Below are 23,298 nucleotides of genomic sequence, written 5' to 3'. Positions count from 1 at the left end.
GGGGGGGGGGGGGGGGGGGGGTTATGAATCGATTTGGCTGATTGAATTTGGTGTAACAGATGCAAGAGATTCAACAATTTAGGGCGTCATTCGCTTGTTTTAGCCAAGGCTTCCCAGAAAACTTTGGCAATCGGAGCTAAAAACTGGTCGGAATCCGCTCACCGGTTTCTTAAACACTGCGTTGACGCCGGCAACGTTGAGGCTTGCTATATTCTCGGCATGGTAACCACAAACACCTTGAAAATTTTAACGATTTTTTGATTTTGGGTCTGAATTTCTGTTTTTTTTTTTTCTTTCTCAGATTCGGTTTTATTGTCTGCAAAACCGAGGGAGTGGAGCTTCTTTAATGGCGAAGGCGGCGATTAGCTCCCACGCGCCGGCGTTGTATTCACTTGCTGTCATACAGTTCAACGGTAGCGGTGGCTCGAAGAACGATAAGGATTTGAGAGCCGGAGTAGCGCTTTGTGCCAGGGCTGCGTTTTTGGGCCATATTGATGCTTTAAGGGAGCTTGGACATTGCCTTCAAGATGGCTATGGTGTTTGTCAGAACATTATGGAGGGCCGTCGGTTTCTCGTCCAAGCCAACGCACGGGAACTCGCCGCCGTGCTGTCGTCAACGGCGGCCACTGCTACCGGCGGAGCTGCGCGTTCTTGGGTCACGTGCGATCCACACACACACCACCGCGCGGCGGTGGGGTCGTCCACCGAGTGTCCGTTGCTAAGTGATTTCGGCTGTAATGTCCCGGCGGCGGAGGCCCATCCGGCGAGCCGGTTTATGGCGGAGTGGTTCGCTATACGCGGAGGGCCACCGGGGCCGGGGCTGAGGCTCTGTTCACACGTGGGGTGTGGGCGGCCGGAGACAAGGAGGCACGAGTTTCGTCGGTGTTCGGTTTGTGGGATTGTTAACTACTGCTCACGTGCCTGTCAGGCGCTTGATTGGAAGCTGCAGCATAAGGCGGAATGTTCGCCTTTGGAGCTATGGCCGGAAAATGAGGGCGAAGGTGGTGTAGGCGACGGCGACGGCGGAGTTCAAAATGAAAACGAAGCGGAGGATGTGATAGAAGAGAGTTAAATTAAACGGAGGTGAAGAGTGAATGTGAATGATTTTTACGGTTTTACGAATTTAAACGGCGAGTAACGGGTGTTGTAACGGAAGAGGAAAAAGGAGGTACCTAACAAAACAAAAGGCTTAAATCCCACCTCCCCCACTTTTTCCTTTTTCTTTTACTTTTGTCAATATAATTTTTGTAGAGTACAGTGCATCCATTGTCACCTTCGATCTTAGGTATTTAAAGTTTTTAATTTTTTAGATTTTCAGAATCTTCAAAATTTCCTAATTGTATTATACCTTTTTCACAATTATTCCTTTTTCTTTTTCTTTTTCTTCCCAAAGGTTTGGTTTCCTTTTGTTTAATTTTGTTTATAAATCATTTATAATCTTTGCCCATCTAATTAAAGGAATAATTCACCCATTTAGATGGATTAATCTCTCAAAAACTCAAAAAAAAGAAAAAAAAGGGGTTTGCACTAATTATTTAATTGCATAGAGTAGGAATGAATGAAATTAAGAAAATGCTTCCACGAAAATCAAACAAAAACTTGAAACCATACGAAGGAAATACACAAATGGAAAAATACAAATAATATGAGGAATGCAGTAAAATCAATACATATAACAGATAGATTAATTTATTTTGTCATTTAAATTAAAAAAAGTATTTCCAAATTTAAAAAATTAGGTTTGGGTTGGAGTAGAGTTGTAAGTGTCAATAAATGGTAAAGAAAATGATATATTGAAACCAAAGGGGAAGAGAAGAGAATAGAGAGAGAGAGAGAGAGAAAAAAAGAAGCAATTATTCTAACATTCTTTTTGAAGCTTTTGAGATGATGGGTGGTTTGCTCTTTTGAAGGGTCAAATGCATTTAAGTGAATTCAAATAAAATAAAATAAAAATAAAAAAGTAAAAAGTAAAAAGTAAAAAGAGAATGAGGGGGGGAAAAGAGAGAGAGAAAGGAAAGTAGTGGGAAGACACACACACAAAAACACTAGGAAGTGGAGGACCTAATCTTTTTGCTTTTTTTCCTCCTCAAAATCAATTATAATAAAGAAAAAAATATACATATTTAATTAACAATTAGATACATAGACATGGGTGTGCACTTATTCTGTCTTTTTCATCATCAATTATTCCCCTCCCACTTTTTTATTTCCTGGATATATTTATATATAAATGCACTATTTGCCAATTGGTAGCTTTATTGCTGGGATTTAATGCAACGGCAAGGACCCTGGCTACCTATCTATAATATTTAGACAAATTTAATACCATTCAATTTTTATCATTCAAAAAAATGGCTATTCAATTATTTTTATTAAACCCTAAAAAAATTCTTCCTATTTCTTTATTTTTAAAATTCCACGCCGAATAAAATCCCAGTATGAAAAGAAATTTTCATTTCAAGTGAGGCCGGGAAGTGGGAATCTTCACGTCTTCTGACTTGTCTCCAATCACAAATTATTAAACCATAAATATTTTACTTTCTAGTATTATATTGACTTACAAATTTTATGAAATTAGTCAACAATTTTTTAAATATTTTCCTTCTAAACTTAAAGTTCTGTAAAAAAAAAAACTCTAAATTGAATAAAAACTAAGCTTTAATGTCATTTTTCTTTCAATTTGTACCATACTTAAGTTTATAATTCATTGGATGCCTATAGGAATATATTTCTTCTTTTTAACAATCTTTCAGACAAAAAAAAATTATGAGAGAATAAAGATTGAAACACTTTTTAAAAATGAAAGTTATCTAAGTTTAAAGTAAGGGTGGATGAAATAAAAAAGATGCTCGAGAAAACATAAGGAACCTAAGAAAGGATAATTAATTAATTAATTAATTAAAAATAGAAAGATTAAAGGTATAAAAAAAAGAGTTGGAATGTAAAGTTGTACCTGCATAAAGAGTTGTGGCGGCCGCTCCTCGGAAAAGGAAGATAGAGAAAGAGGGAGTGTTGTGGAGGATTATAATCGACGCTAACATTAAAAAATTAGTAAAGACGAAATAAAAAGGTAAAAAAATTTGTAGGTGAAAGCGTGGGGGTGGTGCAAAATAAGAATGTAGGCCTAAGAGAGCAATTAAGTAATTTACTTGTTCTTAGTTAAAACACTTACGGGTAGGCGATCCGATCCGATCCGATCCAATGGCTTGTGTCTGATGTCAGCGTTGAATCCGATCCAATGAAACGGAGGATGCCACAAGTGGTTTCTGTCTATCTGAGAAAACAAAGTCATACTTGGTTACCGCAAGCATTGGTTGGTTGGACCATTTCTGGTGGAATCAGAGTTTTTAAGTATTCAAAAGTTTGTCGTCACTAACCCATCTTCTTCTTGTTCTTGTTGGAGTTTCCATGTGGGTGGGCATATATATATAAATATATAAATGTGTATATATATATATATATATATATATGAGAGTTAAAAAGAAGAAAAACACGAAATGCATACGTAAGGCTCGGGCATGCGGCTACGATTTGAGAGAGGTTCTGAATCGTTACCATGGCTTCTTTATTTTTTTTTTTAAATTTCTTTTCAGATAAAACTTAGTGGATCACGCGTTCACCTAATTGTCCAAATAGAAACAATGATTTGTTCATTATTTAAGAACGCAAGGGAAGTATTGAGATCCTTTTAAATAAAGCCAACACTCGGAATTATAGAGGATGGTGCATACCAAGTCTTCGGCATCCTTTGGCTTCAACAAAACCATCTCCCTTTTGACGTTTTGAAGAGTATGATATGAACCTGAAATAAAAAAAAGTCAAAGAGTCAAAATTAAAAGTGGATATATCAAGCGTTTTGAAATTCTATTGATTCAGCTCAGAAATAAGCAAAAGAAAAAGATACCAATATCATTTCCAAGTAAATGAACGATTATTGAGCAGAACATCAGTACGGTTGGTCATGTTGGTAACTATTGATCCTCTCCAACCTAAGCCTACTACTAGTAAATATTGTTCGTTTTGACCAGTTATGTATTGCCTTCGGTCTCATAGTTTTAAAACCCGTATGTTAAAGAGAGGTTTCCATACCCTTATAAAAAATGTTTCGTTCCCCTCTCCAACCGATATGGAATCTCACAATCACTTTCCTTCTCACACGGATCAAGCGCACTCTTTACCTGTGCATAAAAGTGGTTTTATCTCCATAAATTTCAATCCCTTACTCTCAAGAGCTAATAAAAAAGGCTTGCTGTTGACGTTTCCAACCTCCATCCTTGATGGATTTTAGTCCAGGGATGGTGTGCCGTTCCTGTGCAACTCCTGAAGAGTGGAGGGCTGCAATAAGATAATTGTAATTAGAGATCTCTTCGACGACAAATTTGTTCTAGAGGAGAAAATATCCTTTTCTACCGTCATAAGAAAGTGAACGCCTGAGCTTTGTATGCAAGTAGCACCACAAATTAATAATTGGTTAGCCGGTGTAGCGTAGATAAAAACTATAAGCAAGAAAAATGCATCACAATAGCATGTGAAGTACAAATGCTCCCAACGATTGAAACAAACATTGAATAATTGTGAAAAAGAGTATGTCAAGAAACATATGGTAATATCATAGTAGAGGAGCTTCATCAATATGGTGCGCTGAGACAAAGAATCAGTCATGTGGATACCAAACAAACTGTATCTTGTAGTACTTGGTGAAAATTCACATTTTAGAAACTTCAACGTTCTCATTGTAATTGTGAATTCGCTTTGGCCATTACTTCTCTGGGCATATTATCCAATGTTCTCATTAGTTGAACCAGTGTATGAACCATCTTACAAACAGAACTCCTGAAGTTCTAACTCATTGTCATATATCCAGCTGCTAGTATTAAGAATAAAGGTAAGGAAGGGTTAGGAATCACGGATCTCCAAAATGGTATGACATTGTCCACTTTGAGAATATAAGTTCTCATGGTTTTTTTTGTTTTCTCCAAAAGGCCTCATGCCAATAGAGATATGTTTCTTACTATAAATCTACGATCTTCCTCTTAATTAGCTGACGTAGGACTACTCCTCCCAATAATCTTCTATTGAGAAATTTGGTTCTCCATTAGCTAGATCTCATCTTTCAATCTTTCAATGTTAAGGAAAAAAGAGCGCCGGGTTGCTAGTTAAGTTGAATACTACGGAACACATTTCGTATGCAGAAAGTAAAACGTTGAAAAAGATTTGAGCATTTTTCTTCATCGTGTGATTTTCGATCCCCTCAGCACGCTAATTCCAGCCTGCATTGTGTCATGGTCATGCTTTGAAGCATGTTGCAGGTCTACATGACTAAAATACTGAACTACTGAAGTCTAGCAGGAGATGAAAATTAGGAAACTAAGTGGATCAGTTTAACGAGTAGAGAGCGAGCTACATTCAACAACAAGGCAAACAAACAGATTCAAGTTCAGCTATCTATCGCCACAATTATCCGCAATAGAAATTCCAAATCCATCTCCAAGACACGAGAATTGATTAATAAAATAATAATAAGTTTCAAAGGAACTAACCAGGAGAAGAGAGTCCTGCTCCGTGATCTCTGCTTCCATAAATTTCTGTACAGCAACCTGATGAAAATATCGGTTTCAGAAAGAGGCAATTAGAAGTAAATTTGAAACGCAGAGAGAGAGTGTAATGATCAAGAAAGAAAAATATGATTCTCCGAGAGCTTGTACAACTCACCATGTGTTTCAGAAAATGGAGAAATGGAAGAGGAGAGATGCCTTTCGAGAGATCAGTTTCAAAATATTGAAATGGCAAGAGACGAGTAAGAAATGTGGCGGGAGATGAAGATGAAGATAGATGGGTACACTATTGTTTTATATACGGCTTAGAAATCTTAACCATGGTTACGAAATTAACCAGCATGGTTTATTATGCTTACGGACGCTAAATGCAAGTCTTCAGTTTTTACTTGTTTACTAAAACGACCTTTAGTAGTCAGTGGGTTCTTTTTCTTTTTTTAAATTTTTTAGATTTTAGTTTATGTGATTTATTGAGATAATAAAAATTTCTTAAAAATAGGGAATAAAATAGATGGTAAGGACAGGCCTCATTGGTACTCTTCTCCAGTGATATATGTGAAAACGAAACATCCCTTATAAATGTATAAACTTCTCCTTAATAAACGTGTTAAAACTGTGAGGTTGACGACTATACGTAATGGGCTAAAAAGATAAAATTTACTGACAGTGGGATTTAAACTGTTACAAATAGTATCAGAGCTAAATACCCAAAAACCCCGAATTGTGAGAGATGGGAGAGAAAAACTAGAAACCTCTTCCTAATAGACATTTTAAAATTATGAGATTAGCCAACCATACGTAACGGATCAAAGAACGAAGAGAAAATGGTAATTCAAAACATTCTTCCATTCAACCTAAGAACTCATGAAATTAAATAATAATAACAATAATAATAATAATAATAATTTTTTTTTGTTCTTTAATCCAATTTTCCTCCCTTGTTGATTGGGAAATAAAAATTAAAAAAAAAAAAAAGGAAAAATAGTAAGATAGTAAAAGAGTTAAATAGGGAGAATATGGTTAGTTCTTATTCCAACAATCTTCACAAAATCTTAATACATATTAGCGGCTTGCCTTTCAAAGGAATTCAGCGAGGGATAAACGGCAGCTGCTATTTTCTGGCGAAGGTTGAACTTTTGAGCTATAAGTGGTCTCACATCTTCAACTCCCATCAGTGTTTCCAAAAATGGAAGTAGTACAAGCAATTCTCTGTCTGAACGATCATCAAACCAGCTCTCTATTGGGATTCCATTGTCCACTTGGAACCCAAATGCCTGAAATAAAACATGGAACCTATATATAGAACATTTCGAGCTTCATAACGAATAAAATATCAGGCGTTCTAACTTAGAAATGGTAACACGGTCGGGGTTACCTGAGGAGAATTATCGACGATGATAACGCGTGCCAAATCACGCCCGAGAACTGAGAGATCTTTGATGTAATTCCCATCAACAAAAACACACGACTCGCGAAAAACACGATGACGAAATATTTTCCTCTTTGGATCAAGAACATTCAGAAGCTGTTCTGCATAAATACTCTGGCTAGCTGTAAATATGATGATCTCGAAGTGTTGGGCAACTGCTTCCATGAAGTCTCTGAGATAAGGTCGGCATCGTACATAAACCGTATGCTCCTGGAGGTTGAAATTTACAGGGAAGGTAAAATCGGCATCAACACATGGCTCGAGTGTAGAGTGCACCAGAGTTTCTGCAAAATGAAGGTACACGGTGGGTTGTTTTAAAAGGTTCAATTTAAGAACATGAACGTTTACAGGTTGCATTGATTAATGAACAAGGCCCCTATATTCAACTACCCCCACTTATAATAACATCGTATAAATGGCAAATGCTAACTACGTTTGGAATGACTTTTTAACTGCTCAAGTCCATAAAAAGTGTTTCTAAGCGATTCAAAAGTCATTTCAAATCGACCCATAATCTCTCGACTAGTTAGAAAGAAAAGAGTGGGCTATTTAATAAAAACCTTCACAATGACCAGTGTATATTCATCATATGAAACAGGCACGATATTGGGGTTAAAACTTGTTACCGTCCAAGTCCAAAACAAGAGTCGTAGAAGGGCAACTCCGAGTCTGTTTTGGTAGTAGCATAGGTCGATAAGTTGGGACGACTGCTGATAAATCAGGCAGATTCTTGATGAAGAAATAAGGATCAAAATAGTCGATTTCCTCGTATTCATCATCCTGCACATGAACTTCAGTTGCCATAGTATCATGGGCATGCTCATCGACACACTCAAACTTAGAGTTCTTCATGGCAAGATATATAGCGGATACTTCAGATGATAGACCTGCATCCCCTAGATCTGCATTATGAGAACTAAATTTCTTGAACCTAACAGTTCAACACAACTAAATTTCATAATATCAGAGAATCTCCAGTTAGTCAAAGCAAATGTGGCCTTAGAGTAATTCTTATCCTAATCACATAAATTAAAACCTAAATCAAACCTAAATTACAATCCAAGCGTGTCACGGAATAATTTTCACTCCAAAGAAAAATATTACCCTCCATGAATTAATTTAATCATCTACCTCCATTATGAGCTTCTCCTCCAGCGTGAGCAGATGCATGAAAAGCAGGAGAAAATATGGTTTCGGACGCAGACTTATCAATGTCATCATCATAAGCCTGCCAAACGGATTACAGATAAGAAATAACCCTCATGGAAAGCTACACATGATGTAGGTCCGTTTGTCTAGGCAGTAGTCATGAACAATTTACCTTGAAGCCCAAGGTAGCACCATCAGTTGCATCGTGGTCCAAACAAGCACCAGAACTCTCATTGCGTAGAAAATCATATTTAATGTTCAAATCGGTCAAAACATCTTCTTCATTATTTTTTGATGGCAAACCACCTGAAAATGAGACGAACAATTCAACAAAATCTAACACGATTGAACTTAGATGCTTTAAACGTATATGGGTTTCCACCAACCCATGAAAAGAAAAACTCCAGTAAGAGAATTACCAACAGTACGTTTTCTAGCAGAGGATATTAATCGTTCAGTAATATTCTTTTCTACAACTTGTATGGTTTCATTGTATTTTCTTTGAGATCGTAGAACCTTGGGACTGACAACCTCTCGAGCAGCATTTCTCCCATGACCTTTTTTCTTTGTCTGCATTTTCCAAATTGCTGGGAAGAAGTTCCAATCTCAAGCTCACTATAATTAACAGAGATATTTAAACGAAACTGATTTAGAAACAACTTTCACTATGATTAACAGTACTAGAGCTCAAAATTACCAACGTACAATGAAATTAGCCGCAGATCAAAGCTAAAATTCTCTAGAAACACCCAGTCAAAGAATTTTAAATTCAGAAATTAACCACCAACGCAATATTTCAGAGTAATTGAGAGCACGTCCAACATAAAGAGCCAAATCTAAAAATTTTAAATTCAGAAATGTTTTAGGGTTTACGACAAGAACGTTAAAATATACCAAACTTCCGAATCATCAGCAGTAGATTATCGATTAATATATCCACAACATTCGAATTGAACAAACAAACATTAAAAAACACGGTGATTACAACAGAGTAAAATCCACAATCCATTGTCTGAAATAACAGAAATCACGCAGCAAGCTAGAGATCGGCAGAGTCAAGAAATGATACCAAAATTCCGGAGTAAGAAAGCTAAAGAAAGCAAACAGAAGCAATATAAACAAGGCACAAAGCCAGAAAATCAAAGTTAAACAGTACCTGAGGCAAAAACTTAACCAGAAGAAGATCACAGAAAGCGGAGGGAAGCAGGTTCTTTACTTGGACTGATATCAGACCGGAAAAAGAGCAGAATATGAGTTCAAAAAAGATATTGAACGAGAGATCGAGCTGAAGCTTGAGCAATCAGAAGAAACCCTAGTCTGGTTTTTGCAGAGACGAAAACAGAGGATTGGATTTTAGAAGTTCGGAGGTTTTTCCCTCGCAATGAAAGCGAAAAGAGAGAGGGAAAGCAGAGGGATCGAAAATTAAGTTTCGTTGGGACAAAAGGATGAGAAGATAAATAAGTATTTTTGTTTTTTATTTTATATATTTTTTTTAATGAAATGTAGCTCGTCCTTTTCCTACTCGCGATAAACGTCAAAATTACCGTACTCGCGCTGTTTTAGAGCCACGTTAATTGGATCCACAACTTACGTTTATTTAATTTTCGCTCTCAGAATTTGACTTTTGTTTCTGTTTGATAGGGATCTCTATTTCCTCAATATTTAGGACAGGCAACAATTTTATCTGTTTATAAAATTAATTTATGAGGATTTTCGGTGTGGAGGTATTCGGTAATAAGGAGAAAATATTGTGGAGGAATTTGGGAATATCGAAAACTATTGGGCTAATGATGAAATTTTGGTACACCTGTTGCCTCGTTGGAGGAATCTTTTTTGAAATTTCAAAAAATTGAGCGCCGCACGGAAACATGAAGCTGCTCTACGATAGCTCCTCGACCGTTGGTTTGTTACTTTCAAATTTAATCTGCTTGACGTGGTGACTCGGATGTTTGCCACGTGTAGGGACTAATATGGCCAATTATTGGTAGGCTAGTAATTTTGCCAGACCAAGTGTAAATCAACTTTTTATTAATTTAAAATTCAAATATAAAAGTTTTAAAATAATATTCAAATGTCTTATTAATATTTTTCAAATACATTATAGTTAATTTTAAATTTTGTAATAATATCCTTAAACCAACCAAATCCCATTTCTTAATCCTAATTTATTTTTAGATTCGATCCTCCATGAATAAATTAAACGATTTTTTTCAGGCATTTGCCCTCGATTCAATCGCAAAATCGAATCGAGCCTTTCATTTTCTGAGTCATAGCTAAAAGAACACTCTTCTTCCTTAAGTTCATGATCATATACAATTCCGTACACTACAAGGGTTGGTTTCAGCATCTGGTTTCAACATCAACTTTTGCCAAAACCAACAAGAACTAACCGAACCGACAATGGGGAAACTTTCTCCCGGTTGGCATTGTACATATAGTCAGGCAAACATTAAAAACTCGAACCAAACCGACATAGAAATACATAATTCAACCAACTACGAGGGCAGATATTTTCTTTACTTTATCAAAAACCGCCACCGAATATTTGAGTTTCAGGCTAATTATCAACTAAGCAAACATTGATATCAAAGCTATGCTAGAACAGTAGAAATGAGAAGCACTCATAAGCTAAATACCAGAGTGAGGTAGGCATTCTGCATCAGAATGTCAAGATTCTTCTTTACCGTATCTTGGTGAGCACTTCCATGGGAGGAATTTCAGCAAAGAGACATTCCACATTTCAATAGAATAAATTTGCAGTCCCGGAGTCGAAAAGTCTCACCTCGGAGGCGGCGGTGGAACGTGGGATTTCGTCATTCCAACCCAAGCAACGAGTCCAACAGCAAGGATGATCCATCCACATATGTCATATTTGAGATCACTGCTCTTTGTCTTGGAACTCTGCTGTTTGTAAATTGTACAACAAAGAAAATAACAAATAACCCCTGTTGTTAGCTAGCAGATCAAATGCTCTCTACCAAAAGATTAGAGAAAAAAATCCAAGCTAAATAACCTTAGGGTTTGAAGCAGCAGTAGCAGAAGCAGAAGATCCCCCACCTGAAGGCCCTGCAGTCTGCTGACCGATTCCATGCTTGTGAATCTCCGAATGAAATTCGGGTGCCTGAGACAACATAACGATCAGAAATCAAGTAATGCCCATACTTCCAAATAGAGATTCGTTTTCTTTCAATACTTATTAAAATTTCTCGAAACATGAACCCATATCTATCAACCAGAGTACCCAGAATATAGCAACAGTAGCAATGGACCAATTCTAGCCTCTTTTTTCATAAAGACGGTGAGATCCCACGTCGGTTGAAGAAGGGAGATAAGCATTTCTTATAAGAGTGTGAAAAGCTCTCCCTAGCAAACGCGTTTTAAAACCTTGAGGGGAAGCCCAAAGAGCGCAATATCTGCTAGCAGTGAGCTTGGGCTATTACAAATGATATCAGAGCCAGTCACCGGTGGTGTGCCAGCGAGGACGTTGGGTCTCTAAGAGGGGTGGATTGTGAGATCCCATATTGGTAGAAGAGGGGAACTACACATTCCTTATAAGGGTGTGAAAACTTCTCCCTAGTAGACGCATTTTAAAACTTTGAGGGGAAGCCGAAAGAAAGCCATATCTATTAGTGGTGGACTTGAGATGTTACAAAGACGGTGAACAGAAACATTTGAGAAGGACAAGATATTGAACATAATTACATGCCACTGATCTTGAGGAAATTCATATATATATATACTACATTTTATAGTAACAATCCTCAAAAGACTCTGAAATTCCTCAAAAAACTGACTAAATTTCTTTTCGAACATATGATGTTGAAAAAATATGACAACCCTAATGGCATAAACAAAACATAGGAACAATGGCATGCAAATAGAGGAGGAGGAGAAGGGAGAGGATTCTAACCACATAAACAAAACCTACCTCATTTTAATGGAAGTAATCCTCAATCCAATCTTAACTCTATTATGCATGTGGCAACAAACCCGAAAGCCTAAAGCAAGGAAAACTAACAGTAAGAATCAGAATACTTGCTCAAAAAAATGGGCTCCATAGTTACTAAAACCACACTGTCCTAGAATCCCAGCTACAACGCCTATCTTTGAAATAATTCTCTTCCAAGCAAGCTATACAAGTGCATTTCAGTACAAACTGAGAATCAAATGACAGTGCTATGTCATAACATCACCTTTGCAGTGACTTCCAGCGACTTGCGATAAAGCTCGTTACTAGGATCCTGAGGAAAAAAATCCCAACCATTTAGAAGAAACAAAAGTTACAGAATTACAAAACTTGGATTACTTCAATAAAATCTGCATTTATCACCTCATCTACTGCCTTCTGGAAACAATCACGAGCTTTATCAAAATAGACATTGGCCTCATTTGGGTCGGGAGTCAGAAATGCATGTGAAGTGTGGGCATTTCCAAGACACCAAAGAGCATCATGCTTCGTGGGATTAATAGCCAAAGCCTCCTCCAGCTTTAGAACAGCGTCTGCACGATCAGATTCAGTTTGTTTTCATCCGTACATTTTAGTTCATCATGGCATAATACAGCCAACTCAGATTCTTAAACAAGTAGAAGGGCAATAAACGTACCTCTGATCATATCCTTCGAATCAGAAACATTCTGGAATTGAGATAACTCAAGCAACGCCCCGCCCCACTTGGTCAAATTCTGAAAAATGCATGAATAGAACGATATGACGAGACAATAAACTACAGTTTTAAATAGCTTAAATTGAATGGCAACATGAATTTCCTAGTGATATCCACCCCCTTCCCCCAGAACAGCAATTCAGCTAAAAGACCAAGGATACAAAAACGAAAAAACAAGACAGAAACTGGCGAAAATCGATGTCAAGTTCAGTGGAGAGTAAGATCAGATGAAGATATAATAAGAAACATGAAATCAAGTAATAGGAAGGAAGAAAGAGATACATCAGCATCAAGGGGGTTGGTGGCGTAGTTAGCTTCGGCGGCTTTTCTAGCGTGCTCGGAGAGAAGAAGGTGATCAAAATCCTCCTGAGAAAACTCCATGGTTGACGAAGGGAGAAACGAGAGTAAACGAGGGATTCAGAGAAAGAGCACCCGTCCCCCAATGTTTTTCTCCGACTCCAATTCTAGTGGCAATGGGTTCAATCTTCAACTACACAGTAGGGTTCAATCTCCATCCCAGAGGGCTTTGATTTGAGCCAAATTTTGGCCCATTTTGTTAGCCCGAATTGAAAATTCGCGGTATTTTAAGAAAATGGGATAAATTAATAAAAATATTTGCACTTTGTTCTAATTTTTTTTCTTTAAATTTCTAACTTTAAATAAAAAATTCAAAAGTATTCTCTCAAATTATTTAGTTTTGGAAGAAAACTAGAGTTTTAAAAAATTTCATTAATAATCTTAAATTTATTTTAAATAAATTTAAAAGTTAATCTCTGTTGTCCATATACTACCCTCGGAAAATAAATTTTGAACATCTTTTACAAAAGTAAAGAATTTTAATAATACTTTTAAAATTATATATATATTTTAAACATATTATTAACGATAATAATACTTTTGAAATAAAGTATAAAATATAGAGATAATTTTATTAATTTAGCCATATTTGGCTCTTATTATGTTGTAATTGCATTCAGCTTCATTTTTCATTTTTAGTTTTAGATTGCCGAGGTTTCATTCATTTTTATATTACATTTTGCCGAGGAAGAAAATGCTAGTAGGAGTATATCAATTTAATAAGGTTAATGAAGATCAAAGCAAAAAACATATTACAAGCAATATACAGTAAAAAATTTCAAATGAAAAGTATTCCCACAAATAATGTTTATCGGTTATCAATTATATTAATACAAACGTAGGACAACATAAACAACGAAATAAAAATGACCATTTTTTACTTTCATTAAGAATCAATTAATTCAAACATGTCAATTAAGCGTCGTTCGACTAATATAAAATGTATACCATACCAAAAGATTAGAGATTTGAATCATTCACATAATAACAATAATAATAAATACAAATAGCATTATTTTTCGATTGAAAATGACTTTTAACTCAATCCTAAAACTAGTAAACAATGACCACGCATGTATATATACATATATATCTACATATATGTGTGTGCATATATGTGTGTATATATGTATGTAAATATATGTGTATATATATAGACTAAAATTAATTTGAAAACATGGATCATCAGTTTCGTAAATGAAAGCACAAGAAACAAAAGCAAAGAAGTTGATAAGAGAAGTTGACAGTTGCAGCTGCAAGCAATTGAACAAATCGAAAGACATAGTACACCATCAAAGTAGCCAAATCAAGAGTTACAACAGACCAACTATTCGGTAAAACAGAGTTATCATTGTGTTTCAGTGTCCAGTGTACTAAATAAAACTCAAACAGCTACCTTTTTACCTGCATTATACAACAAAACACTCACCAATCAGGATTTTGTTGACAGCGTATGAAGTTTACACAATGCATCATCATCCTCAGCAACCCGAAAATGGAACTTGACTTGGATTCTCCAGCAGAAGCAATCTAATTTTATAAGAAAAAGTCCAAACCAATTCCATATATAGTGTAGAATAAGTGGTTTTAGCTGGTTTAGTAAGGGTAAGGGGATGAAGGAGATACTCTTTTAGCGGCTTGCAATCTTCTTGTGTATGTCAGATGGCTGTTGATGCAAGGAAAGTTCGGATGCGCTGCAGCAGTTCGGCTTTCACAGAATCTGGAACTGAAGCTGCAAGACATCATTCGAACAAGAGTCAGAATCGATTTTGGTAAGAACCATCAATAAGATAAGACGATAATTAAACGTACACATATCCAAACCCAACTCTGCAATCAGTGTGCACTAGGGAGCAAGACAAGTAATGTTATGGTGAGAATCTTTTAACATGATGTCCATTTTTCTATACAAATCTGTGTGTGTTTTGGACCAGCTTGCACATACCTCAACTATTCCCACAGACAAAACTATCATGATATGCGAGGTTTAATTGGCAGATGGTTATGAAAGTCATCTTTATTATGGTCCTTTAGGTGCAGCTTCAAGATGCCTAACGGTTGCAAAATTATGGATTCAGTGCTAAAACTGATGGGGGCGTCCCTCATGACAACCAGTGAAAACCCCTAGGTGACTTGAATTCATTATCTTCCATGTTAAGCCGGTTCTTTGGAACAGTGTGAAAATCAAGCTTAGGTAGGAGTTGTGGAGGATTTCTTCTAGATTCTTACCGACTCGTTTCAGAATATCCCTTGATAACAAAACACAAATGCACACTTTGTGTCTACTTTCTATCAACCAAGCCTAACTCGTCAGTTATATAAAAGACCTGCAATATTGTTTTTGAATTATTTTTTTTTGAAACTTTTTTTAGTGGATGTTTTTTTATCAATCATTCTCCAAGACCTAAGACCGGATTCGATTCCTTGTAATTTGATTAGATTTGAAGGAATTCTTCCAACGTAAAGGCTTTCCTACTGTTGTTGGTTTTTTCATGAGATTGAAAGCTATGATCTCATATATTGATTCAGAAGGCCTACTCATATTTGATAACAACAATTTAGTGTACTTCAAGATATGGGGTAATACGTAATAGTTGTTGAGGAATGTTGCGAGCACATGGATCTTAAAGGGACAGGTCATGCAGATGAAGTTTGTTTGTTGAACCTCATCTTGGGCCATGAAAGGACTAAAACATGGAGCCTTTCTAGAATACATAAATATGGAGTTTTCTTCCATCATATGTAATGATTTTTAGATGATGTGTCAGGTCAAGGATCCTTTCGGCAGGGGAAAGAGATCAACCACACACTAATTCACAGTATCTAAATCACTAGTAGTTAGCAGCAAGCTATCATATTTTATTTACGAAAGTATACAACTACAAAATAACCATTATACAGTTGAGTGTAGATACAAGTTCAACTAAAGTCGAGAATTCTTGCACAAATCAGCATAAAAGCATAAATAGGATCCCAATCTTTTACCATATAAAAAACAAAAAGACAATAACATCAAGAGTGAGCACCATGATCGCCAAAAGAGTCGTGTTCTCACAATTTTCATGATTTCACAAGCTCGATATGACAATATGCATATAGAGTAACACACATTTTAGACCATAAAATAAAAGAAGCACCAGATATTAAAACCCAATGATAATTTCGGATTTATAGATCATGTATAGCATAAGGAGTATAATGAAGTATTGATCTCAATTCTATATAAAGGGGAGAACAAGATGTACTAAAACCCCAACTTCCAGAATAAGCAACTTATTGCTATTGGTCCAAGAAGCTGATAATGAAATACAAACAGGTGGGAGGAGTTATTGCAATGCCAGATGCCTAGAACTGTTTGCTGCATTATGTCGTTACTGAAGTTCTTAGATTAAAAAATCATTCAATCTTTTAATTTCAGGTCGAATGATAGAAATTTGTTGGGAGATTTATGATAAATGCAACCAATAGCAACCGCTTCTAGAATGGTAAGTGATAACAAACCTCTGCCTTTAGGAGTAATGACCTGCACAAGGTCATCAACACTAACATTGTTCCTTCCTTTCTTCCTTACATACGCCCTGGAGAAACAATAGGGAGATTAAAGTCTTAGCCTCGGAACTGAAAGAATTAATATGGGCATATAGCACAGCTCCAGTTGCCGTTTGAATTAATTTCAAAGCTATCTTTACACGTAAAGCCATGCACTCCAGCTTTGTAGGAAGTAATTTCCAATATCACCATCTCGACTGAACAAGAATACACATACTAGTGATTTTTCTTTCAACAACTTCTCGTTAATTAACGACTAATACCTAAACCTAATTTGTAGACTGGCAATGAAACAACGGAACAGGAATGAACGCAGATTTCAAGAAATTTTTTGAAACAATAAATCGATAGATGAAATGAATGAATACAAAAGAGAGTAGGTAGAGGAAACCTGCAAAGTGCTTTCATCTCATCTTTCCAGCCGCATTCGATGAGCCTTTCTCTCAAAAGCTCTTTTAACCGTTCCTTTTCGCCACTTTCAATCAGCTACGCACAACGAAACGATGAAATTGAGTCAAAATCCAACAGAAAACAAACGAGCCGAATAAACTTCAGACCTTGATATTGATTGTTTCTTGAAAAGTAGGCTGCTGTTCTCGATCATCCTCCGGTTCGGGCGTCGGAGGCCGATTAATGGAAGTCCTCCTGTCGCGCCACAAATTAGGGCATCGCAATTATAGCCATAGAGTGAAGCTTCAACAATTAGGCCCATGGATGCGAAAATTTCAATTTCCAAAAGTGACGATCTGATGAAAGACGACATGAAATCTGACTTATGATACACTTACATTTTATTGGTAGGATTGTGACAAGAGATTCTTGAAAAGTTTCACTTTCACGGCGACAGAGCCCGTCCAACGACTCAAGCGACTCGCCAGCTGACTGGAGACGACGAGGACCGGCGAGTCTATTAATCTTATCTATTTATATATTTATAGTTTTTTAGACTAAATTGTAAACGAAACATTAAAAAATTATTGCAACTAAAAAAATAAAAAGGGACCTTATTTCAACAATAAATAAAATTTATGGGTATTTTTCGTAACATAATAAATTAATAAACTATAAAAAAAAACGTATACTATTAATAATAATAGTAATAATAAATATAAATTATAATATTATTTAGTTGTAAAATATATGATTCTATCTATTAAAAGAAAAACTAATTTTAAGCTTTTTTTTAAATAATTATCAGAGTTAATTTATATTTTGAACCCAAACCTATAATATCCCGCCGGGAAAATACCTCTGAAGGATCCTTAAATGCCGAAAGAGCCCCTGTAACTTTGCGAAAAAAACCCACCCACACTACGCAAACCAAACAGTATAGTTCAGGGTTATTATCGTCATGTTAAAGTTTCGAGACACATCATTCCCGCCATCGAATTTTTGCAGGTCATACAGATTCCGGGAATGGCGGTAAGAGAAATCCGGTGGGGCTGTCCGTCCGGGATTTCCGATTGGACGAGTGAAGATGATGATGAAAATCGACAAGGATATTGGTAAAGTGAATTCAGAAGCCCTGCTTATAGTCTCATGCGCCACCGAGGTCTTCCTCAAGCTTCTTGCTGAAAAATCTGCAGATGTCGCCGCTGAGAAGAAACGGAAGATCGTGAAGCTTGAACACATCGGAATCATCGTCAAGAGGCATCGGCTGATGAGTGATTTTCTCCTCGATTCGCTTCCTCTTACATCTCAGCCGTAGGATGCTCCGGCGAAGGATGAGAATCGCACTTGCACTGTCGTCGGTAAACCGCTTCCTGAAAGAACCCGTCGAATCGATGATTTCTTTCGCCGGCTAGCAAAGACAACGTCGGCGGAGACCAACGAGTCATAGGCGATCAGTCTTCATCAGATAAAAGGTATTGTTTAATTTTTTTTTGCGTTTGTTTGCTATCAAGTCCATATTTTACGATTACACGAGAAAACTTGTTTGTTTCTGAACATCAGACAATTTTAAGTTATCCATTTGAAGAAATTGTCATCTAAATATCTCAAAAGAAGGACAAAAACCAAAAGAGTGAACTGAATAGATGCAATTAAGATGAAATTTGATACAATGTAGACAATCAAAATGATGGGTGGTTGATTTTCACTCTCTATTTATAAACATTATCTGGGAAATCGAGATGGGATCTGTACAGGAAAGATTAATTGGAATAAAATGGAAATTCAAAGATAGAATAAATACTCGAGTATCTTCTCTATCCTCTGTTAAGACATAAGCTTATTTGAAGGCTACAACGGTTCTCTCAAACTTTATTCTGTGGGATTATCTTTATGAATGACATTTGAGCTTGAAGTCGTGTAGCGAACTCTAAGGAGATATGGGGCCAGAAAATGTGGATACCACTGAAGCTGTTTCATCTCTGATCTGAGAAACAAGGTTGTGCCGAAGAGGCGTATGCTGTTCAGGTGAGGTTTTCCCTTCCTTCATGAAAGAGGTGCCTACATTTGCTGAATTTGTGCTGTTTGATCCCAATTGCTGGATTCCTAGAGAAAGCCTTCTGTTCAAAGTTATGGCATTGCTATAACCTCCATTAATGCTAGCATTTGAAAGACGCCGACTGCTGGTGCTTGGTCTTGATCCATAGATGTTTTCTGGCTCGATTGCTACCTGGGTTTGAAATTTTTTTTTCTCCTGCTAGAAAAATTATCATTAACCGTCTAAAGACCATTGCTTAAGCTTTTTGCTGCTGAGTAGTTCAAATTATGTGATGGGGTTATGGGGAAAGAAGAGATACTCTTTCAGCATGTTAATGATCCATATTTAAAAGTCCGCAGCAGGGTTACATTGTACTTACTCTTAGTCTCATCTTCTCTTCCTCTTTTTCCTGTCTCAGGGCATTATATTCCTCCAGCATTGCTAGCAAAGGCACCTGAAAATAGGACACATGTCTTCACGAAAGTAGCGGATAATTTGGTGTTTTTAGGAAGGAGGGAGATGCAAAGAAGAACTGGGTTCCTTTTTATATGCATATTTTATGGAGAAGGCAAGGATGATCTAATGGCTCACGCCCACCGCTAGCCAATACTGTCCTCTTTGGGGTTTTCTTTCCGGGCTTCTTCAAGGTTTTTAAAATGTGTTTATTAGGAAGAGATTTTTACACCCTTTTAAAGAATGTTTCATTTCTTCTCTCCAACAGATGTGAGATCTCACAATATTGAGGGTTGCATATCGATTGGAGAGAGGAACGAGTGCCAACGAGAATGCTGAGTCCCGAAGGGGGTAGATTGTGAGACCCTATATCGGTTGGAGAGGAGAATGAAACATTCTTTACAAGGGTGTGAAAACCTCTCCCTAGCAGACGAGTTTTAAAAACCTTGAGAGGAAGCCCGAAAGGGAAAATCCAAAGAGGACAATATTTGATAGTTTTTTAGTTGCATGCTTTTAGAATATCATTCACGAAACTTATAATCATGTTCTCAAATGATGATTAACACGTGACAAGAACAGCATTGTTGAAAGGCATTATATAGCTTACCTCATCATACAAGAACACTTTACTTCTTTCTGCCTCCCAGCTCTTAGTCTTAGCCAAGAGCAATTCCACCAAAGCTGCAGTTTACATAATTTTCAAGAGGAGAAAGATAATGGTCATATGAAATCCTATTTATATGTTCAAATTTCAAGAAGCTCACATCTCTTTGGCTTGGAAAGACATTGTACCGAAAGATGGTCTGGCCAATTTAACACAGCCCATCTTTAAGGCCTTCCTTGCAGTTCATGGAAATTATTGCTGATATTACCTGGAATTTTGTTGACTGTTATTCTTGCTCGTTCTGCACGTCTGAGATTCTTGTGAGCACCTCTGCTGACTGAGTATCGGCTTTGGTCCTGAAAGCTCAATAATTACTACTTATGACTAAGATTTCAGTCAAGTAATTGTCTTTTATAGCTTGCAGGAAAATACCAACCATGCTGTATTCTTCCAACCACCGCTCTTCATCACATGCTAACATCCATTTCTCAACTTTCTCCATTATAGTCTTCCGGCTAGATGCTTCTTCTTTTGCTCTTAATATTTGTTCATCCATGCTTGTTAGGAGATTGACATGATCAATTTCCCCTTTGGCAGTACATAGAAGTTAGTATTTGGATAATAGATTTGCATAAAGTATATGATATTCCCTATCATTGATGTCATTACGCACTGTACCAGAATTTATAAGATTTATGATCTTTTCCATTTCTAATCTTGAAGGTATCTCCATGTGCGATTTGTTGCATATATCTTCCAGCTCTTTCTGTTTCTTGATAAATAGCTCTTTCATCATGCTTGCTTTCAGTTGATCAAGTCTCTTGACTTCAGCCTCAGCCTTGAAATATTTTTTTTTTTCACATAATTAGCACCTAATTCATTAAATCTTCTATTTACACGTCTGTAGTACCTGCTCGATTATATATAACGCAAGGCTCCCAGGATCAGATATTTCAGGTGATGAAACTGATAATAGTCGAATTACATGGGAAAATAGTCGGCGATCGCCATAAGGTGAATCCATAAGATCCCACAAGTTTGTCAATGCTTTCCCTAGACTGTGAAGCTGCAGAAAACATTGCAGAAATTTATCAAATAATGTTTTGTTTTACAGTATTGGAGCAGTTGGCATTTGAAGATTCAAATTATCAGTTTAAATGTAGGTATGCTATAACTCCTGGTTTTGATGACTTTTATTATTTTGATACAACAATCAGATTTTGCTAGTAGGTACTGTTCTCGTGAGGCGGTTTTCCCTTATGGGCTTTCCCTCAAGGTTTTAAAACTCGTTTACTAAGTAGAGGTTTCCATACTCTTATAAGAAATGTTTTGTTCCCCTCTCCAACTGACGTGAGATCTCACCGTCTTTGTTTTTGGGATGTAGCATAAATATGTTGTTTGGCTAGTATAAGTTTCATCACCTTTTCAAGCCGTTGCTGCTTTTCTTCTTTAAGAGACTCCACCGTACGTTTAAGCTTTTCTAAAATGGAGTCGCTGATGTTTTTTGATCTTCCAAATGGCTCGTCCAAGCTTGGGTGAATCTTGGTGATGATCGTGGAAGCATCTATCCCCAATGTTGCAGACAGTTTATGGACTGTGTCTATATATTTCTCCACTCTCTGAAGCCTTTCATTCTGTCAAAGAAAATCGAAAAGAATTGGTATGTAAACGAACTTAGAAGTTGAAAATATTAAGTAGATCTTAATTCTATGGCTCAAATTTGCACCTTTTCACTGTGAAGTCTCTGTAACTCATTCTGATATTCCTCAAGTTTCTTCAGAGAAAGATCATTCTCATTCACTATGACAATAGGAGTGGAATCATCATTTTCATTCACTATTTCTGCAGAAATTTTCAGGATTTGTCCTTGTACGTCTCTGAACTGTTTCATCCTTTCCTCTTTTCTCAGCCGCATCTCCCTTAGAGCTGGAGTTATGGAATCAAGCTGCTCTTTCAAAGTTCCCGCCATCTTTTCTGGCTGATCAGACACGTCCAATCAACATATACTATTGGGTGAGAACTTCGGTCATATCATATCATATTACATATAAAAATGATTGATGTTATGATTATATCATGATAGCTGAGCATTAAGTTTTGATTTGAACAGATGGAACAAGTTTGGACGATAATCATTGCGTACCCGTCCAGGAAGAGAACATTCTCCAAGGGACAACAGAAGATGCGTAAACTCAGCCTCGGCTTCTGCAAGTTCTTGATGAAGTCGAGATCTCGACACGTTTGCGCCATCAACTTTTTTCCGGTAAACTTCTAGACATTCCTGTTCTAAATCCAGAAGAACTTTCTCTCTGTCAAACTGATCTTCTCCCACTTCGTCCCAAATCATCTGTTATCATTAGTTTACTTAAAGAAAGAAACAAATAAAGAAAGAAAGAAAAGACAAATTCAACGTCCATGCCTGCAACTCCTTAAGTAGATATCCACATGAGGTTTCAAGCATAGTGGAACTTCGCATTCCAATTGGGGTTTGAAATGAAGCCATCCTTTCTTGGAAACTTTGGATTGGATTAGATTGGATTGTTTTCCTGAACCTCAAGCCTGCAAAGTTTGAGCTAATCAACTGAAAGTGCAGGAAAAGCTGGAAGTGGGTTGGAGAAAGAGAAAGTGAGGGAGGTGGGTTTTAGTTTTTGCTTAAACGACAAGCGTAGGGTGTCTGTGACAGAGGGTGGGTATTATGCGTTTTGTGTATGCTTTAGTTTGAAGTATTGTGAGACCCCACGTCAAATCTTGACACCTAGAGAGAAGAACGAAACATTTTTTTATAAAGGTGTAGAAATCTCTCTCTAGCAGATGTATTTTAAAAAAATTGTAGAGAAACTCGAAAAGAAAAGCTCAAAGAGAATAATATCTATTAGCGGTGGGCTTGTGCCATTATGTTTATCATCTTACCTCTTGGGCTTTATCCTTACCTTCCTCTTTCCTTTCTCCCTCCATATCATTTCTTCTTCCATTTTATTAACCATTAAGACAGCAAGTCTCCGTCTACCTCCATTAATAAGATGGTCTCTCTTATTCCAAGTCCTTCTCACTCCTACACCTCTTTACACTCTCTCCTCCTTTAGCACCTCCCAAAAAAAAAAAAAAAAAAA

General features: G+C 36.8%; 5 protein-coding genes and 4 long non-coding RNA genes across 15 annotated transcripts in view; 3 read left to right on the top strand and 6 right to left on the bottom strand.

Annotated features, from left to right (window-relative positions):
• LOC111496556 (F-box protein At1g67340-like) overlaps positions 1-1,359 on the top strand; it is a 1,783-nt gene extending 424 nt beyond the window's left edge. The window contains exons 2-3 of the mRNA XM_023147034.1: positions 60-222; positions 302-1,359. Coding sequence (XP_023002802.1) covers positions 60-222; positions 302-1,072 — 934 coding nt within the window. The 3' untranslated portion in view covers positions 1,073-1,359. The remainder of the gene's footprint in view (positions 1-59; positions 223-301) is intronic.
• Positions 1,360-3,582: 2,223 nt separating this feature from the next.
• On the bottom strand, positions 3,583-3,826 carry LOC111496562. Its single transcript, XR_002720474.1, has 2 exons — positions 3,732-3,826; positions 3,583-3,620 (listed from the first exon to the last, which is right to left on the bottom strand). It is a non-coding gene; the product is annotated as an uncharacterized LOC111496562 (long non-coding RNA).
• A 387-nt stretch (positions 3,827-4,213) lies between these two features.
• LOC111496546 lies at positions 4,214-5,789 on the bottom strand. Its single transcript, XR_002720472.1, has 3 exons — positions 5,713-5,789; positions 5,541-5,597; positions 4,214-4,335 (listed from the first exon to the last, which is right to left on the bottom strand). It is a non-coding gene; the product is annotated as an uncharacterized LOC111496546 (long non-coding RNA).
• A 772-nt stretch (positions 5,790-6,561) lies between these two features.
• Positions 6,562-9,566, bottom strand: LOC111496493 (CTD small phosphatase-like protein 2). Of its 3 annotated transcripts, none has more exons than XM_023146950.1 (7): positions 9,290-9,566; positions 8,553-8,748; positions 8,306-8,439; positions 8,116-8,212; positions 7,611-7,886; positions 6,931-7,268; positions 6,562-6,829 (listed from the first exon to the last, which is right to left on the bottom strand). In XM_023146950.1, the coding sequence occupies exons 2-7, from the start codon at positions 8,707-8,709 to the stop codon at positions 6,608-6,610; spliced, it is 1,224 nt and encodes a 407-aa protein (XP_023002718.1). In that variant the 5' UTR covers positions 8,710-8,748; positions 9,290-9,566; the 3' UTR covers positions 6,562-6,607. The 3 variants fall into 3 exon arrangements, with proteins under 3 accessions (XP_023002718.1, XP_023002720.1, XP_023002719.1); XM_023146952.1 differs by having other exon boundaries at positions 7,611-7,871; XM_023146951.1 differs by having other exon boundaries at positions 8,562-8,748.
• Positions 9,567-10,403: 837 nt separating this feature from the next.
• Positions 10,404-13,325, bottom strand: LOC111496529 (mitochondrial import receptor subunit TOM20-like). The gene is made up of 6 exons (XM_023147000.1): positions 13,080-13,325; positions 12,738-12,816; positions 12,464-12,633; positions 12,327-12,374; positions 11,147-11,254; positions 10,404-11,034 (listed from the first exon to the last, which is right to left on the bottom strand). The coding sequence occupies exons 1-6, from the start codon at positions 13,176-13,178 to the stop codon at positions 10,912-10,914; spliced, it is 627 nt and encodes a 208-aa protein (XP_023002768.1). The 5' UTR covers positions 13,179-13,325; the 3' UTR covers positions 10,404-10,911.
• Positions 13,326-14,385: 1,060 nt separating this feature from the next.
• LOC111496587 (transcription and mRNA export factor ENY2) lies at positions 14,386-17,621 on the bottom strand. 2 transcript variants are annotated; one of them, XM_023147078.1, is made up of 6 exons: positions 17,492-17,621; positions 17,261-17,348; positions 17,095-17,189; positions 16,656-16,732; positions 14,781-14,886; positions 14,386-14,684 (listed from the first exon to the last, which is right to left on the bottom strand). In XM_023147078.1, coding segments are annotated over exons 1-5 (336 nt in total). In that variant the 5' UTR covers positions 17,494-17,621; the 3' UTR covers positions 14,386-14,684; positions 14,781-14,812. The 2 variants fall into 2 exon arrangements, with proteins under 2 accessions (XP_023002846.1, XP_023002845.1); XM_023147077.1 differs by having other exon boundaries at positions 14,386-14,886.
• Positions 17,622-17,913: 292 nt separating this feature from the next.
• On the top strand, positions 17,914-18,853 carry LOC111496589. The gene is made up of 2 exons (XR_002720478.1): positions 17,914-18,208; positions 18,290-18,853. It is a non-coding gene; the product is annotated as an uncharacterized LOC111496589 (long non-coding RNA).
• Positions 18,771-22,895, bottom strand: LOC111496583 (65-kDa microtubule-associated protein 8-like). Of its 3 annotated transcripts, none has more exons than XM_023147071.1 (11): positions 22,608-22,889; positions 22,332-22,535; positions 21,915-22,166; positions 21,610-21,822; positions 21,099-21,254; positions 20,867-21,026; positions 20,625-20,776; positions 20,457-20,544; positions 20,192-20,265; positions 19,511-19,585; positions 18,771-19,350 (listed from the first exon to the last, which is right to left on the bottom strand). In XM_023147071.1, the coding sequence occupies exons 1-11, from the start codon at positions 22,689-22,691 to the stop codon at positions 19,024-19,026; spliced, it is 1,785 nt and encodes a 594-aa protein (XP_023002839.1). In that variant the 5' UTR covers positions 22,692-22,889; the 3' UTR covers positions 18,771-19,023. The 3 variants fall into 3 exon arrangements, 2 of the variants coding, with proteins under 2 accessions (XP_023002839.1, XP_023002840.1); XM_023147072.1 differs by having other exon boundaries at positions 18,771-19,347; positions 22,608-22,872; XR_002720475.1 differs by lacking the exons at positions 18,771-19,350; positions 19,511-19,585 and having other exon boundaries at positions 20,349-20,544; positions 22,608-22,895.
• Positions 21,110-23,298, top strand: part of LOC111496588 — a 3,008-nt gene continuing 819 nt past the window's right edge. The window contains exons 1-5 of one of the 2 annotated variants that reach the window (XR_002720476.1): positions 21,110-21,202; positions 21,303-21,347; positions 21,719-21,848; positions 22,098-22,201; positions 22,299-22,451. This is a non-coding gene — a long non-coding RNA (uncharacterized LOC111496588). Of the gene's footprint in view, positions 21,203-21,302; positions 21,352-21,718; positions 21,849-22,097; positions 22,202-22,298; positions 22,452-23,298 lie in introns of both variants that reach the window. The other variant, XR_002720477.1, reaches the window with a different exon arrangement.

This window comes from Cucurbita maxima, unplaced genomic scaffold, assembly GCF_002738345.1.
Source record: "Cucurbita maxima cultivar Rimu unplaced genomic scaffold, Cmax_1.0 Cma_Scf00022, whole genome shotgun sequence".
NCBI lineage: Eukaryota > Viridiplantae > Streptophyta > Magnoliopsida > Cucurbitales > Cucurbitaceae > Cucurbita > Cucurbita maxima.
The sequence above is the reverse complement of the archived record's forward strand: the minus strand, read 5'-3'. Positions and strand labels throughout refer to the sequence as shown.

Coding starts and splice junctions, on each gene's coding strand:
- LOC111496529 (XM_023147000.1), bottom strand. CDS start 13,178: ATGGAGTTTTCTCAGGAGGATTTTGATCACCTTCTTCTCTCCGAGCAC. Junction 12,634..12,737: donor TTCGAAGGATATGATCAGAG/GTACGTTTATTG, acceptor CTGATCGTGCAG/ACGCTGTTCTAAAGCTGGAG. Junction 11,255..12,326: donor CGCTGGAAGTCACTGCAAAG/GTGATGTTATGA, acceptor ATGTTGTCTCAG/GCACCCGAATTTCATTCGGA.
- LOC111496587 (XM_023147077.1), bottom strand. Junction 16,733..17,094: donor GAGATGAAAGCACTTTGCAG/GTTTCCTCTACC, acceptor TTGTTTCTCCAG/GGCGTATGTAAGGAAGAAAG. Junction 14,887..16,655: donor CATTACTCCTAAAGGCAGAG/GTTTGTTATCAC, acceptor GATGTCTTGCAG/CTTCAGTTCCAGATTCTGTG.
- LOC111496493 (XM_023146950.1), bottom strand. CDS start 8,709: ATGCAGACAAAGAAAAAAGGTCATGGGAGAAATGCTGCTCGAGAGGTT. Junction 8,440..8,552: donor TGCTAGAAAACGTACTGTTG/GTAATTCTCTTA, acceptor TCTCATTTTCAG/GTGGTTTGCCATCAAAAAAT. Junction 7,887..8,115: donor AGGAGAAGCTCATAATGGAG/GTAGATGATTAA, acceptor CTCATAATGCAG/ATCTAGGGGATGCAGGTCTA.
- LOC111496583 (XM_023147071.1), bottom strand. CDS start 22,691: ATGGCTTCATTTCAAACCCCAATTGGAATGCGAAGTTCCACTATGCTT. Junction 22,536..22,607: donor ATCTACTTAAGGAGTTGCAG/GCATGGACGTTG, acceptor TAATGATAACAG/ATGATTTGGGACGAAGTGGG. Junction 20,545..20,624: donor GGTTGGAAGAATACAGCATG/GTTGGTATTTTC, acceptor TTGAGCTTTCAG/GACCAAAGCCGATACTCAGT.